This window comes from Microplitis demolitor, chromosome 10 (genome assembly GCF_026212275.2).
Source record: "Microplitis demolitor isolate Queensland-Clemson2020A chromosome 10, iyMicDemo2.1a, whole genome shotgun sequence".
Taxonomy (NCBI): domain Eukaryota; kingdom Metazoa; phylum Arthropoda; class Insecta; order Hymenoptera; family Braconidae; genus Microplitis; species Microplitis demolitor.
This window is the reverse complement of record NC_068554.1, coordinates 11321941-11338585: the sequence shown is the minus strand read 5'-3', so window position 1 is coordinate 11338585 and position 16645 is coordinate 11321941. Positions and strand designations below refer to the sequence as shown.

Genomic DNA, 16645 nt, shown 5'->3' with positions numbered 1-16645 from the left:
ACCGTGTAACCGCCGTGGATCCACCGTAATTCCACCGTGTTTCCAGGGTGATTCAAAACCGCAAGGGATACCATTTCAGAAAATTTACAATCCAACTATCGTAATTTTTGTGGCTTGTATTGTAAAAACATAGAGGCAGCGCTGTAAATTAAGAGGAAGAATAAAGGAATAAATATTATAACTAAATCTTATTTTTTATTCTTTTACTATTTACGATAGTAAGATAGCAATATTGCTTATTGAATTTCATACAACAAACTCCTAATGAAATTACGATAGTGAATAGTAAAAAACCTTTTAGAAACTGTAAATTTTCGTATCATATATTTGAAAGTTACAGATAATAAAAATATAGTCCAGGATTACAATAGTAATATTGAAATTTTTTGTCGAATTTTTTTTCCGTGTATTTTAAACGGGAAAGGGGACCTCCCGGCGCGCCAGCTCAATTTTTCAGATATAGAGCTGAAATCTTAAGAGAATTTTGTTTTTTATTAAAGTAACTTTTGGGATATATTTAATTAAAATTAGAAATGAATTTTTTTTTCTGACACAGTCTAGTGTGTGTATTGAGCGAAATCGGTTCATTCGTTCAAAAAAAATCATTTTCGAATGAATTGCAAAAAAGTGTTTTTTTCTAACAAAATCTAAATTTTTAAACTAATTGATGACGTTTTTCCTTTGAACGCCCTGATTAAAAATACTCATTGAAAAGGATTGAAAAAGATGAGAATTGAATACTTTTGAATACTTTCTATACCACCAGATTTTCATCTGGGCATAAAATTAATACTTTTCAACTCTATTGAATCTAAAAATAATATGAGAATTTCTAAACTTCCGAGAAATTGAAAAAGATTCAAAAGAATTGATATTTTTAATCTTTCTGAATACTTTTCAATACCAAAATAATATCACATTTCCGGTCACGTGTGGGAATGAAAAGAATTCAAATGAATTGAAATTTTTTAATCTTTTCCAATCCTTCTCAATACCAAAATAATTCCATATTAGAAGGTATTGAAATGATGAAAGATTGAATTCCTTTTAATACTTTTGAATTCCATTTTAAGAATTGCAAAGTTTTCAAATAATCAAAATTTCAATTTCATTCAATACTTTCCAAAACCTCCGTATGGATTGAAAAGAATTGAAATAATTTTCAATCCTTTTCAATGGGTATTTTTAATCAGGGCGCGTTAGTGATTGAAAATTTTCATCGAATGTTACCTCAAACGTCGAAATCAAGCGATTATTTCCAAAGATATTACTGATATAAATTCAAAAATAACAACGATTTACTTCATTTTTTTTTAACTTCCTGCTAAGACCATTGTAAATTTTCATAAATTCAGAAAGTGTTTTTACCCCGAATTTCGGAAATCGAATTTTCACCAGATGTCGACGTGGTCTGGGTTCGATTCCCAGTTCGGGCTATCTATATTTTTCTCAATTTATCTATAAATTGTCTTATTGAGAAGGTTTGCATGTTTTAGGTTTCCACTATATTAAATTGGTGTTAATACCGTACGATGGACGGTGTGGCTCAATAAGTTATAGATGAAATTGAACGGAATATAGTATAGTGCCGGATAGCTCAACTGGTAGAGCACTCGGCGCGATACCGACATGGTCTGGGTTCGATTCCCAGTTCGGGCTATCTACATTTTTCTCAATTTATCTATAAATTGTCTTATTGAGAAGGTTTGCATGTTTTAGGTTTCCACTATATTAAATTGGTTTTGAGGTCCTAGGAAGCTATTCTGACTATTTTTAGAATGATGTCCAAGTGTGTGTGTGTGAGTGTGTGTGGGTGTGTGAATGTGTGCGTGTAAAAAAGAGCTCGAAAATGTACTCACAACAATGTTTTCGAGCTTAGTGAGGTCGAAAACAGCGGCAAGTTTTGGGACTGGCCCGCAGGGTCAACCGATATACAGATTTTTTTTTGTTATTGTTTATAACTTGAATTTTTGCAATGGAGCGTGCGAAATTACTATTGTTGCTTGATGAGCTCAAAAGTGTATTGACAATGATGTTTTCGAGCACTTCGAGCTCCTCGAGCGATGAAACTATTTCACATATATTTATTGCAAGATTTTCGATGTTCTTGGTCTTGGACTCGACATCGCAAACTATAGTATTGTCTTGGTTTCGTCTTGACAAGTCGAGACGAGATCAAGACAAAGATCAAGACAAAGATCAATATAATCTCGACCTTGAATCCAGCCCTAAAAATAATTTAATTGGAAATTATTTGCAAAATCAATTTGTATTTTTACTATGTCATTGCTTTGTAAAACTATTGTAATTTCACAAAAATTTCTAACAGTAATAGATTAACAAAAGAAATGGGTTTGTTCTAATTTGATAATTTGAATAAAAAAAAAAACAATTCGCTCTGAACATAAGCATTTAGTTTGAAGAATTTTTTCTATGCAGTCTAAGGGGTTTAAAAGAAATTGGGAAAAAAAGTTGAATTCTGAAGTACACTGTATTTATATATAAACCAACTCTTTAATATACACTACAAGAAAATAAATGGACAGATAATTGAAACTCTCTTTTTCAGAGATTTTCAGACTGTTGTAACTTTTGAGAAAATGATCGTGTATAAAGAAAGAGGCATTTTTAAACTTTGTCGCGCAAATTTTTGGACGCAACTAAAAGTAAAGTGGCTGACATTTGGTGCTCAAATCCGAAACAATTTTATGTGGAGTCGGTTAACCGAATCGAAAGGTTTCAGCTTTATTTCAAACTGAATAAACTGCTAGGCCACAATTAAAAAAATCTGGGCATCGGTTAGCCCTGCGGGCCAACCCCGGAACTTCCTGCTGTTTTCAAGCTCTAAGAGCTCGAAAATACCTTTGTTTTTTTTTTTTTTATAAGCTTTCCAAGCTCAAAGGGTAACGTTTTATATTGAAATTAAAAATTTTGATATCCAAATGATTAATGAATAAGCATTTTTTATATATTTATTCACAATTATGTTTAATAATTAGCTTAAAAATAAGTATTTGCGTGATACGTTGTATCTATATCGTATAAGTATATCGTGATACGAGCGAACTTGAAGATTTTTAAGCAATCACTTCCAATGACTTACTTAAAGGAGAGTATATTTATTTCGAGTAATGTTATTCAGTAATTATGATGTTATTCAATAAAAAAAGTAGTTATAGACTTTATACTTATTATTCCATCGACGATATCTCTCGAACGGATTATCTGATTGGGACGTTCTTAGTAGCAATAGAATGCTTTCATCGAGTTCTAAAGCTGATTAGATTTTGGAATTGATCGATATCGATAGTTTCCAAAATATTCACGAAAAACAACAAACTAACGATTTTTTTCATTCTTTCGTCGACGATATCTCTCGAACGAATAATCTGATTGAGACAGATGAGGTGGCTATCGGCGCATTTTCTTGAGTTCTAGAGCTGATAAAATTTTGTAGATGATATGTCCAGTCGTTTCGACGATATTTGCAAAAAACCGTTTTCTATTATTTCTTTCGTCGACGATATCTTTTGAACAGATTCTCTGATTGAGACGTTCTTGGCGGCAATCGAAAGATTTTATCGAATTCTAGAGCTGATTAGATTTTGGAATTGATCGATTCAAAAGTTTTCAAATTATCAAAAAAAAATTTTTTTTTGTTTTTCTTAAATATCTCAAAGTCTACTTGACTAAATGATCTAAAATTCTCTGGAAATCTAAGTTCAGAAGAAATCTTTCAAGTGCCGAGAGAACCATCTACACTTATCCAAAAATTTTTTTTCAAAAAACGAGATAAAACAAGAATTTTTACTTTTTTTTTCTTTTACGTTTCATACGGGTTTATTTGTTTTTTTTTCGTTTTTTGAAAAAAAAAAAATTTTTTTTCTTTTTACTTCAATTTGATTTTTTTATTTTTCCGATACGATCATTTTTCACGAAAAGATAAGTCTTCCAAAAAACACAAAAAAATTTATAAAAATTTTTTGGTCCTTTAATTTTTTAGATAAGTGTATATCGGTTCATTCTTAAAGAAGATATGAGAGGTTTATATCCACACACACACACACACAGACGTCACTCTGAGAATGTCAGAATAGCATCCTAGCGTGGTCAAACGTCGACATATGATGAAAACCCGATTTTTAAAAATCGGTTGAAACCAATAACCGTTTGAATTTTTTACAAATCGTCGATTTTCTTAGCGGGAAGTTAAAAAATAAAAAGTGGCTATTTAGAATACATTATAAAATGAGCCTGCACTCAGACTGAAAGGTCGTCATATTTCACTTTTCAGGACCGTCAAGCTGAAATTAAGCTTAAAAATAAAATCAATTAGTTAGGTTCTTCAGCTTGAAAATAGTTTAAAATTAAGGCTTTTCAGGTTGATGTTAGGTTCTCCGGGTAAAAAAATAATAAATTTGTTTCCCGGCCGAAATTTGGCCGACATTAAGTTGGAGACTAGGATTTATACTATTATTATTATTATTATTATTATTATTATTATTATTATTATTATTTTATTTATTTGATTAAATAGAATATAAATGATTGTAATTATTTAATATTTTTTTAATTGCCCGGGAAATAGTATATTGTGTGACAAGGGATGAAACTAGACGATTTCAGACTAGGGTGAGTTAGCTGCCCGAGCCGCAGGCGAGCAGCCAACTCGCCTGCGGCTCGGGCAGCTAACTCACCCTAGTCTGAAATCGTGTTTTATCCTGAGCCACACACTATATTTTTCACGATTACCTGCATCAGAACTTGAAGATTCAGTGTCAGCAGCCAGTAAGAAACAAGTTAATTTCAAGCCGATGATGCGGAGAACTGTTAGAGAATGAGAAATATGTGATTTACAGTCACTTATTAAATAGCAAATAAGATAAAAATATTATTTTCACTCATTTTTTAATAATTTTATTTGGTTAATTAAAACTGTCACTTAAAAAATGAAATTAGTAAACAGAAGTGACACGTAAACAAGTGAGAGTAATAAGGCTGCAAATGAACATTAAATATAACTAGCACAGGGCAGAAACAATTGAATGTAGGCAGAAAATAGAATGTAGGTAGAGGTCAGAAAGACCAAGGCTACTAGAATAGGGAAGTCATGGAAGTATCTACAGACACGACACGCGGGGTTTTCGTGGTTGTAAAATGAAAAAAACGGGGAGTTAAAAACACGTAATAAATTTTGTATTCCCATTAATTTAACTATTCTCATAAATACCCGGGAAAAAATGACCATACCTGCCCATGTCTGTTCATGTCTGATCTAGCCTGATATATGGGATTAAATTTAAAATCTTACTTATAATAAAATATAGATAACTTAATTATAATTATATATAGCTAACGTTGTTATAATTATATATAACTTATATATCATTTCATATAACTGTAAATCAATAATTAATAAATTAGCTTTAAAATTTTGTTGACCAAGAATCTATCACGTATAAGATTTTTATTACTTGAAGTTTATACGAAACTTACATTTTAAGTCAATCTCTTAGGTCAATGGGTAGTGGATTTAACTTTCGAGCGCGAGGTCCACCGTTCAAATCCTGCACACGTCCGATTTTTTTTTTTTGTAGAAATAATTATATATAATTGTATATAGTTATACATAATTATACATAATTATATAGGGCCATTTTTTATCTATAATTTTTTTACCAGGATGGGCATGAACAGACATGAACATACCTGATCAGACCTGAACATGCCTGGTCAGGTCTGGTCAGACCCGATCATTTTTCATATCTGATCAGACCTGAAGACTCATGCCTGTTCATATCTGATCATTTTTTCCCGGGTAAGCAGGAAACAAATCTTAAGAACATAAACATAGAACATCGAATTTCACCAACGGAAACTTATTGTACATCCAGAAACTACGTAAATGAACGAAATCCCTGAACTAAAAACAATTTTTAATTAAACTACACATCGGACATACGTGAATGTTTTACGATAATTCTTATATTTACTCAAACTTAACGTTCTGTCTATGAAAACTTATTATTTTTATCTCATTCCTGCATTGAGAGAAAAAAATGTATATGTAAAAATAAAAAAAAAATCTGGGCGTCGGTTGACCCTGCGGGCCAGCCCTAAAACTTCCTGCTGTTTTCGACCTCAAAGAGCTCGAAAACATTAGTGTAGATATATTTTCGAGCTCTTCGAGCTCGAAAATGCTATCACATGCAATTGTTTTTTTACGATCTTTTTAAGCTCTAACAAGTTACCTCTTATGCTGAAGTTTAAAAATTTAAGAATCGAAAATCATCAATGAAGCAGTTTTTAAAATTTAGTTCCTGATTATGTTCAGTAAAATAAGTGTATTGAGGCAGAAATCAATGTCAGGGATCGAAATCAAGATTTAAATAAGTTTTGACTCATGTAAGAAACAATAAAATATGAAATATCCGATAAAAATATTAAAAACTACGTTTTATCGATTTTTTTGTTGATAATATGATTTAAACTAAAAACCAAGTTCGATGACATTATATGATCAAAAGAAACCATAAAAAAGATGAGTTAGTATGATATCAGGCACATTTTAGTACGTTAAATTATGATTTATCCGGAAAAAATAACATAAAATGTTATTTTTTTAACTTTTCAACGCCGATATCTTTTGAACTAATCAATCGATTTTGATAGCTGACGTGGCAATCGGCGCGTTTAATTGAATTCTAGAGCTGATTATAATTTGAAATCGATCGCGTCAGTCGTTTCGAAAATATTTAGAAAAAGCCGTTTTTCACCATTTCTTTCTCCCGCGATAACTCTCGAACGAATTATCCGATTTTGATGTTTGAGGTAGCAATCGAAGCGTTTTATTGAGTACTAGAGCTGATTAGATTTTAAAGTCGATCATATGAGTCGTTTTTGAGAAATCAATAAAAAACTAAAAAAAAATTTTTTTTTTTTTCATAATTCGCAAATATTTTCGAGTCTATTAGATCGAATAATCTGAAATTTTCAGGAAAGTTGATGGCCAACAAGCTCTTTCGATTGCCATCTCAACCATCCAAATCGATTCATTAGTTTAAAAGTTACAAAGAGTTTACATACACACACACACACACACACACACACACACACACACACACACACACACACACACACACACAACACAATTCAAGTATTTCAGTTATTTAAATAGTACCAAGCAATTATTTTCTTCAATAATGAAGTAAAATAATTACTTTATTCAAGTATTTTATTTACTTTATTGTTTAATAACACTAGAAATAAATTGGGTAATATATAGATATACAGGGTGGCCACAAACCGGGAATATCGGGAATTATCAGGGAATTTAATACGACCGGGAAATATCATAGAAATGTCAGGGAATTTCAAAAAATATCCGGGAATCAAATTGCAACAGTTCAAAATTTGAAAGATTTTCAATTATACGCTACAAAAATTAAGGAATATGAAAAAAATTTTTTTTAGTAATTTTCAACAGGTTGTAACTTGAAGGAAAATGGTCGTACCCCATACAGGAAGCCCCCGAGTTGAACGACGGGGCCATGCCTGGGACATTATTGGGAAGCCCGTCTTGGCAAACCTATACTGTCCCATGCCTGGGCCATAACTGGGTAATTAGTATCGGCCATTCCAATGATTACCCAGGCTTGGGCCAAGACTGAATACCCTAGCTTTGGCCAACCCTAGAGTCACCCTAACATGGGCCAAGATTGAATAACCTAGCCTCGGCCGTTGGATGGTTACCCTAACATGGGCCAACACTAGATAACCTAGCCTTGGCCAAGCCGAGAGTCACCCTAACTTGGGAATTATGGTGGTAGAGTAAGATAATTAAGTTGGGTTCTTGATAAATAATCAATTAAATTTAATAAATTTTATTTTAAAAAATTATGTAATTATAATATAAATAATACGAAATTATTTTTTTCTTTCTTAATCGAAAATATAAATTAAATTGCTCTTTATATTTCATAAAACCGAGTAGTTGTAGTAAAATGAACAAGTAGAACATATAAAAGTTTCAATTGAACGTTAGTAGGTTCGTCCAGTAGCCAGCGTTTAAACCCAGCAATCAGAAAGACGGCAGTTCGCACCTAGAGCTCAGCAGAATTTTCACCGAGTTTTTTTCACGTTATTTACTTCACTTAAATAGTTTAAACGTTAATGATCACAAACTCTAGTACTTTAATAATAATAAATTTTTTTTTTTAATTGAATTTATGTGTTTTTTCGACGCATGGGCCAAGTCTGGTAACCAAGCATGGGCCAGGTCTGGCAACCAAACATGGGTCAGGCCTGGCAACCAAGCATGGGTCAGGTCTGACAACCAAGGTTGGGCCAGGTCTGGCAAGCAAGCATGGGTCAGGGCTGACAACCAGGCTTGGCACCCTGTTATCATTCCAGACTTCTACCAAGGCTGGAACAAGGCTGGCTTACAAGCTTGGCCCAGAGTTCAACATAGTTGAACCAAGCCTGAGCCAAGCCTGGGCCCGTCGTACTTTCCTGTCTGGGACGATAAGAACAAAAACGGCAAACGGTTTTCTGATCTGGTCTTAAAATTTTTTTTATTTTGTGCGGCTCCGGAAAATTTACCGAATTTTTGCTCGTCTTAAAAACGGTCCTCGAGCTTGAATACATTTTTTTTGATAACTATGATTGATTTTTAATTGCTCCGGACCCGTGTATATAAAAAAAATCAAAGACCAGATCAGAAAGTAGACACTTGAAGCTACAGTTTGGCTTTTTATTTTTATTGTACGACCATTTTTCATAGAGTTACATACTGTTGAAACTTATTAAAAAATTTGAAATTTGTTTTAGTATCCCTTAATTTTTGTAACCAGTGTATTTTGAATTTATTTGAATCATAAAATTTCTTATTAAATATTTTAACTTACACATTTTTAACATCGAATAATCCAAAGTAAGCAATATTAAATTATTTTACTGTCATTTTTATGTTTGTCGCATGATTTTACCATCAAATTTAATTATTGAAAATGAAAATATAATAAAAACTTTGAATATCTAAATGATACGAATAAAATTTCTAAATCAGGGAAAAATGTAAAAAACTTTACTGGAAAACCGGGAAATATCAGGGAATTTTAAAATCATTTCTTTGTGGCCACCCTGATATACACTTAGCATGGATTAAATCGTTTTTCTTAATCAGGAAAGCTACAAATTGTTTTTTTTTTATCTTTATTCGACCTTTCTTCAGAGTTATAACAGATTAAAAATCACTAAAAACGATTTTTTAATTTTCTGTTCCTTGAAGTGTATGCAGTCTTCAATGAAGAATTAGTTTATACCTATCGATTTTTTACAATTTGCTTTTTAAATTCCAGATATAATTTGCGGTCGACTAAGTCTGGCGCCTCTACCTTTTATGACCCAAGAATTGATCCAACATTACCGAATGCTGTTGCGTCTGCCGGACTTTTCTTTTTTACTGCTCTAACATTAAAAATATCTGACACCATGGAGTCTCGTTTGACTGCTAAATCAAGCGATAGATCTACGTTTTCGACGTTTTATGCTCATCAAGGCTTACATGAAATCGGGGCTATCAGTCGGTTAATAACTAGTGCCACCGGTAAAAGATAATCATTGTTTTATTTAGATAGTTGATGTTATTCTCATTGTTTTAACCTTTGACGAAAAATACTATTAATATTTACTTTTGTCTACTCTGTCTCCATTAATCGTTTAAAATTAATTGTTTTTTAAGTTGGCCATCTGAAGGAGCCATTAAGATTAAATGAAATATTATCAAAAAGGTACTTTTTATACGATGAAAAAACTAATCAAGTTATTATAGATTACGTAGCTCAAGTAATCCAACAGGGAAGAGATCATGGTTTACCACCGTATATTAGATGGCGACCATTTTGTAACCTCGCTGGAGTTGAAGCTTTTACCGATCTTCGAAGTACAATGAGTAAAGATAGCATTAAACGACTTCAACATGTTTATAGGTAATGAAAACTCATAATAAATATAAAAAGTAATGCAAAGATCTTAATATAACTTACTATTACTTGTGGTTGTTTTATAGAAACGTGGGTGACATTGATTTAATAACAGGCGCCCTATTGGAATTACCTATTAAGGACGCAGTGATGGGACCTACGTTTCATTGTTTAATCAGCTTTGCCTTTAGGAATATTCGTTTGGGTATGATTACGTGACAAAAAATTATTTGATTAAATTGAACAGGCAAAGAGCGAATAAAATAGATAACAGATGTCAATGTTTTGAGGTCTTAGGAAGCTATCCTGACTATTTTTAGAGTGATGTCCGAGTGTCTGTATGGGCGCGTGTACGTGAGTTTGTATACGTGTACTTGAATATGTGTGTCTGAACTCTCTATGACTTTTTGACGATAATCGGAGATTTGGATGGTTCTTACGGCAGTCGAAAGAGTTTTGAGCCATTGACTTTCCTGTGAATTTCAGATCATTCGATCGAATAGACTCTGAAATAACTAAGAAATTAAAAAAAAAAATCAGTCTATCAGTTGACCCTGCAAGCCAGCCCCAAAACTTCCCGCTATTTTCGAGCTCCTTGAGCTCTAAAAAATTATTGTGGACACATTTTCGAGCACATTACAAGTTATTCGATAAAAACATTTTTCAAAAAAGTTTATCTTTGGAATATCTCTGATCGAGCCCCACCGATCAACCTCAATTTTTTTCAGCTTTTAGATATTGACAAGCTGTGTCGAATGACATCTTAACGATCAAAATCGGTTCATCCGTTCAAAAGTTATAGATATTTACATACGTATATACATACATACACTCGGACATCATCTTGAAATTAGTCAGAATAGCTTCCTAGAACCTCAAAACGTCAAGATCTCTTAGAACTTCAATTTTCGAAAATCGGGGTGAAACCAATAACTTTTCAAATTTTTGAAAATTTACTATTTTCTTAGCGGGAAGTTGAAAATCTGGGCATCCATTGGCCCCGCAGGCCAGCCCCAAAATTTCCCGCTGTTTCTGAGCTCTAAGACTTTAGTATAAGTACATTTTCGAGCTCGAAAATACCTTTATTCCCTTTTTTTATGAGATCTTTAAGCTGAAGAGGGTTACGTCTTATATTAAAGCTTACAAATTCAGAATCCAAAATAATTAATGAATAAGCGTTTTTTTATATATTTATTCACAATTATGTTCAATAATTAGCTTAAAAATAAGTATTAACGTGATACGTTGTATCTATATCGTGTAAGTATATCGTGATACGAGCGAATCTAACGATTTTTAAGCAATCACTTTCAATGACTTACATAAAGAAGAGCATATTTATTTCGAGTAATGTTGTTCAGTAATTATAATGTTATTCAATGAAAAAAGCAGATGTAGATTTCACATTTATTATTTCGGCGGCGATATCTCTCGAACGGATTATCTGATTGGGACGTCCTTGGCAGCAATCGAATGCTTTTATCGAGTTCTAGAGCTGAGTAGATTTTGGGAATGATCGAATCGTTATTTTCCGAAATATTCACGAAAAACAACAAAATAACGATTTTTTTTCATCATTCTTTCGTCGACGATATCTTTCGGACGGAATTTCAGAAGGATTCTTTCGAATGCCACAAGAACCGTCTAAATCGGTTCATTCGTTCAAAAGAAACCGTTGTCGAAAGAATTAAAAAATAAATTTTTTTTTTTTTTTTTTTGAAATTTCTCAGGAACAACTCGATAAATCAATTTCAAAATCTGATCTGCTGTAAAACTCAATAAAAATCGTCGATTGCCACCTTAACCGTCTCAATCGATTAATTCGTTCGAAAGATATCGTTGGATAAAAAATGGTAAAGAACGTCTTTTTCGAAAACAAAGTCAGATAAAAGTATTTTCGAGCTCGAAGGGCTCGAAAATATATTCTCAACGATGCTTCAGGAGCTCGAAAATAGCGAAAAGTTTTTGGGGCTGGCCCACAGGGTCAACTGTCAAACCGATTTTTTTATTTTAAATAGTAACTTTTTCAAACTTCGACTGATCTGGACTTTTTATTTTTCATAATTTTTGTTTTTAAATGTACTTTTCACCAATTTAATATAGTGGACACCTAAAACATGCAAACCTTCTCAATAAGACAATTTATCGATAAATTGAGAAAAATATAGATAGCCCGAACTGGGAATCGAACCCAGACCATGTCGGTATCGCGCCGAGTGCTCTACCAGTTGAGCTATCCGGCACTATACTATATTCCGTTCAATTTCATCTATAACTTATTGAGCCACACCGTCCATCGTACGGTATTAACACCAATTTAATATAGTGGAAACCTAAAACATGCAGACCTTTTTAATAAGACAATTTATAGAAAAAAAAAATACATAAAAATTATTGCAACCTATCTTCATTGTTTTTTTTTTTTTCTAGATTTTTGGAAAAAATTAAAAAATTTTTCGATGTTTACCATTTTTGATTTTTAATTTTTTTTTTTTTTATATAAAACTGCGACATTTTCTGCAAATCCTAAAATTTTTTCAGAGTGGTGTTTTTCATTTACATTTTTTTTTCCAATTGAAAAAAAAAATTTTTTTCAACGAGCCTTACTTCTCATAACACCATGCTTACAATTTTTGAGAGTACTCATAAAACTTTTAAATTTGGAAAAAAAAAATAGAAACAACAAATCAAAATTGTAATCATCCACAAAATTTGAATTTTGTTTGAAAAATTGAGTTAAAAAATAGAAGGACCTTCTGAATAATTTTTAACTTCCCGCTAAAAAAATCGATGATTTTCAAAAAATTCGGGAAGTTATTGTTTTCACCCCGATTTGCGAAAATCGAAATTTCATCAGATGTCGACGTTTTGAAGCTATTCTGACTATTTTCAGAATGATGTTCGAGTGTCCGTGTGTCCGTGTGTGTGTGTGTGTGTGCGGATGTGAACGCCCTATAACTTTTTAACTAATGAACCGATTTAAATAGTTAAGGTGGCAATCGAAAGAGCTTAGTGGCCATCAACTTTTCTGAAAAATTCAGATCATTTGATCAAGTAGACTCGAAAATATTTGAAAATTAAAGAAAAAAAAATATTTAAAAAAAAAATTTTTTTCTTTCATTTCTCCGAAACGGCTGGAACAATCGACTTCAAAATCTAATCAGTTCTAGAACTTAATAAAACGCGTCGATCGCTGCCACAACCATCTCAATCGGTTAATGTGTTTAAGAGATATCGTTGGAGAAAGAAATGGTAAAAAACGGTTTTTTTTTTCGATTATCTTTAAAACCGCTGGACCGATCGATTTCAAATTTTATTCAGCTCTACAATTCAAGAAAACACGCAGATTGCTATATCAAACGTCAAAATCAGTTAATTAGATCAAAAGTTATCGGCACTGAAATGTTAAAAAAATAACATAAATTTTTTTTCCCGGATAAACAAAAATATAATGTACTAAAATGTGTCTGAAATCATACCAACTCTTCCTCTTCATGGTCTTTTTCGATCATTGTATAATGTCATCCAACTTGTTTTTAAAACGAAGGCATACAAAAGTATTTTCGAGCTCGAAGAGTTCGAAAGTATATTCACAACGATATTTTTGAAGTTAAGAAGCTCGAAAATAGCGGGAAGTTGTGGGGCTGGCCCGCAGGGTCAACCGATAGACCGTTTTTTTTGTATTTTTTTCTGAAAACTGCATTCAAAAACGAAGAAAATGAAAAAAAAAAATTTTCGTTTGGTCCATTTTTGGACAAATGCTGGGAATTAAAAAAAAATCTTTTGACCATAAAACAATGAGTGTAGAAGGAATTTCTTATTTTTATTTGGTTGGGTGAAAAAATTCGGAAAAATTATGGAAAACGTTTTTAATGGGGTAGAAAAAGAGGAAAAATTTTTAGCCAAGTCTAAAGGGGTCGGGTTCAAAAGTGGTCGATTTGACGTGGAATGCCTCATATATATTTGGAATATCATTATGCAGTTAGTTTCTAGCGCTTGAAAAAGTCACTAAGTCAACATATTGGGTGATTAATTTTAAAAAATGATTTGTAAAAAATATGATTGGAATGGAACAAAAAAATCTGGGCGTCGGTTGACCCTGCGGGCCAGCCCCAAAACTTCCCGCTGTTTTCGGCCTCAAAGAGCTCGAAAACATTAGTGTAGATATATTTTCGAGCTCTTCCTGATTATGTTCAGTAAAATAAGTGTATTGAGGCAGAAATCAATGTCAGGGATCAAAATCAAGATTTAAATAAGTTTTGACTCATGTAAGAAACAGTAAAATATGAAATATCCGATAAAAATATTAAAAACTATGTTTTATCGATTTTTTTGTTGATAATATGATTTAAACTAAAAACCAAGTTCGATGACATTATATGATCAGAAGAAACCATAAAAAAGATGAGTTGGTATGATATCAGGCACATTTCAGTACGTTAAATTATGATTTATCCGGAAAAAATAACATAAAATGTTATTTTTTTAACTTTTCAACGCCGATATCTTTTGAACTAATCAATCGATTTTGATAGTTGACGTAGCAATCGGCGAGTTTTATTAAATTCTAGAGCTGATTAAAATTTGAAATCGATCGCGTCAGTCGTTTCGAAAATATTTAGAAAAAACCGTTTTTCACCATTTCTTTCTCCCGCGATAACTCTCGAACGAATTATCCGATTTTGATGTTTGAGGTGGCAATCGACGCGTTTTATTGAATACTAGAGCTGATTAGATTTTGAAGTCGTTCGTATAAGTCGTTGTTGAGAAATCAATAAAAAACTACAAAAAAATTTTTTTTTTTTTCGTAATTCGCAAATATTTTCGAGTCTATTCGATCAAATAATCTGAAATTTTCAGGAAAGTTGATGGCCAATAAGTTCTTTCGATTGCTACCTCAATCATCCAAATCGATTCATTAGTTTAAAAGTTACAAAGAGTTTACATACACACACACACACACACACACACACACACACACACACACACACACACACACACACACTCGAACATCATTCTGAAAATAGTCAGAATAGCTTCCTAGGACCTCAAAACGTCGACATCTGATGAAAACTCGATTTTCGAAAATCGGGGTGAAAACAATAACTTCCCGAAATTTTTGAAAATCGTCGATTTTCTTAGCGGGAAGTTAAAAAAGACGAATCAAATAGTAACGATTATAGTAATAGTACTTGTACATTTAGCTATCTGTCTAATGTTTATTTAAATTTACATATTTTATTGGAAAATATTAAATGGATATTTTAGTTTTGATTTCTGAATTTTTCACATCAAATAAATTAGAATTTTGATCTTACGATATACTAGAGGTGCACCTCTAGTAACACGTGTTTGAGCAAGATTCTGGAATACGCATCTAGTAAAAACCCTAGCTGCTAGTGTCTTTCCCTACGGATGTGTCTTTCGCAAGATCGTGTATCAAATAATCTATGTCAAGATTTGTGTATGTCTTGCTCATGGTATCGTACGCAAGAATATTAAAGATATCTTGAACACGTGCAATGAAACAGCGTACGACATAGGTCTTGCACCAGTAACTTACAGTAGGTACTTACGCATGGCTTGCTCAAGATCTGCTCAAGGCCCAAGGTCAATTTTGAGCCTTGAGTAGATCTTGAGTAAGTCATGTGCAACTATTTTCAACTATAGTTTTTCTTCAGAATCGAGTTATAATCTGGCACGAATTTCATGTGTAAGGCTTGCACTAGGTTTGCATTTTAAATCTGGTCAGTGTCACAAGTATCTGCAGCAACATACATACGTAGAAAAAAACACTAGCGCCTATCGATCTTGAGAGCAGACTTTCTCAAGTATTAAAATAGATTTTATATGGGTGGAGAAAAGATTTATTATAAATATTATTTATTTAATTTAATACTCATAAACTATATTTAATATGTTATATCATATAAAAAATATCGTTAGAAAATATGAAAATAAATCATTTGTATTCAGAAAAAATGTAATAAATTCAAGACATTTTAAAAATTATCCTAATTATAAAATACAAATCAATGAAATATAATTGTGGAAAATAATTAAAATCGATTTAAGAAAAATTCAGAGTAATTCCAGACTAAGACAAGATTTTGACAAGACAATATAATGAATTAACTGCTTTCGAGATCAATACGAGACTTACATCTTGAGTTTGAGATCAAGACGAGAAGGAAAGTGTCAAGATCGAGACAAGATCGTTCAAATCTTGTCTTGTCTCAGCTCGAGTGCAGCCCTAAAAAAATGATTTTCTTCCATTCTTTCGTCGTTGATATCTCTCGAACGGATTATCTGATTGATGTAGCAATCGGCGCGTTTTATTGAGTTCTAGAGCTGATTAGATTTTGTGAATGATTGGTTCAATTGTTCCGATAATATATGCAAAAAACCGTTTTCTACAATTTCTTTCGTCGACGATATCTTTCGAACAGATTATCCGATTGAGACGTTCTTGACGGCAATCGAAAGCTTTTATCGAGTTCCAAAAAAAAAAAAATCTTTTAACCATAAAACAATAAGTGTACAAGGAATTCTTTTAAATTGCCAGCATGTGTCCAAAAATGGACCAAACGAAAACTTTTTTTTTTCATTTTCTTCGTTTTTGAATGTAATTTTCAGAAAAAAATACAAAAAAATTATTCAAA

The 16645-nt window shown here is 32.2% G+C and overlaps 1 protein-coding gene across 1 annotated transcript in view; it reads left to right on the top strand.

Moving 5' to 3' along the window:
- The window catches only part of LOC103579133 (peroxidase-like), a 67017-nt gene that overhangs the window by 48522 nt on the left and 1850 nt on the right, over window positions 1-16645 (top strand). Inside the window, exons 4-6 of the mRNA XM_053742603.1 lie at window positions 9360-9607; window positions 9743-9989; window positions 10070-10188. Coding sequence (XP_053598578.1) covers window positions 9360-9607; window positions 9743-9989; window positions 10070-10188 — 614 coding nt within the window. The remainder of the gene's footprint in view (window positions 1-9359; window positions 9608-9742; window positions 9990-10069; window positions 10189-16645) is intronic.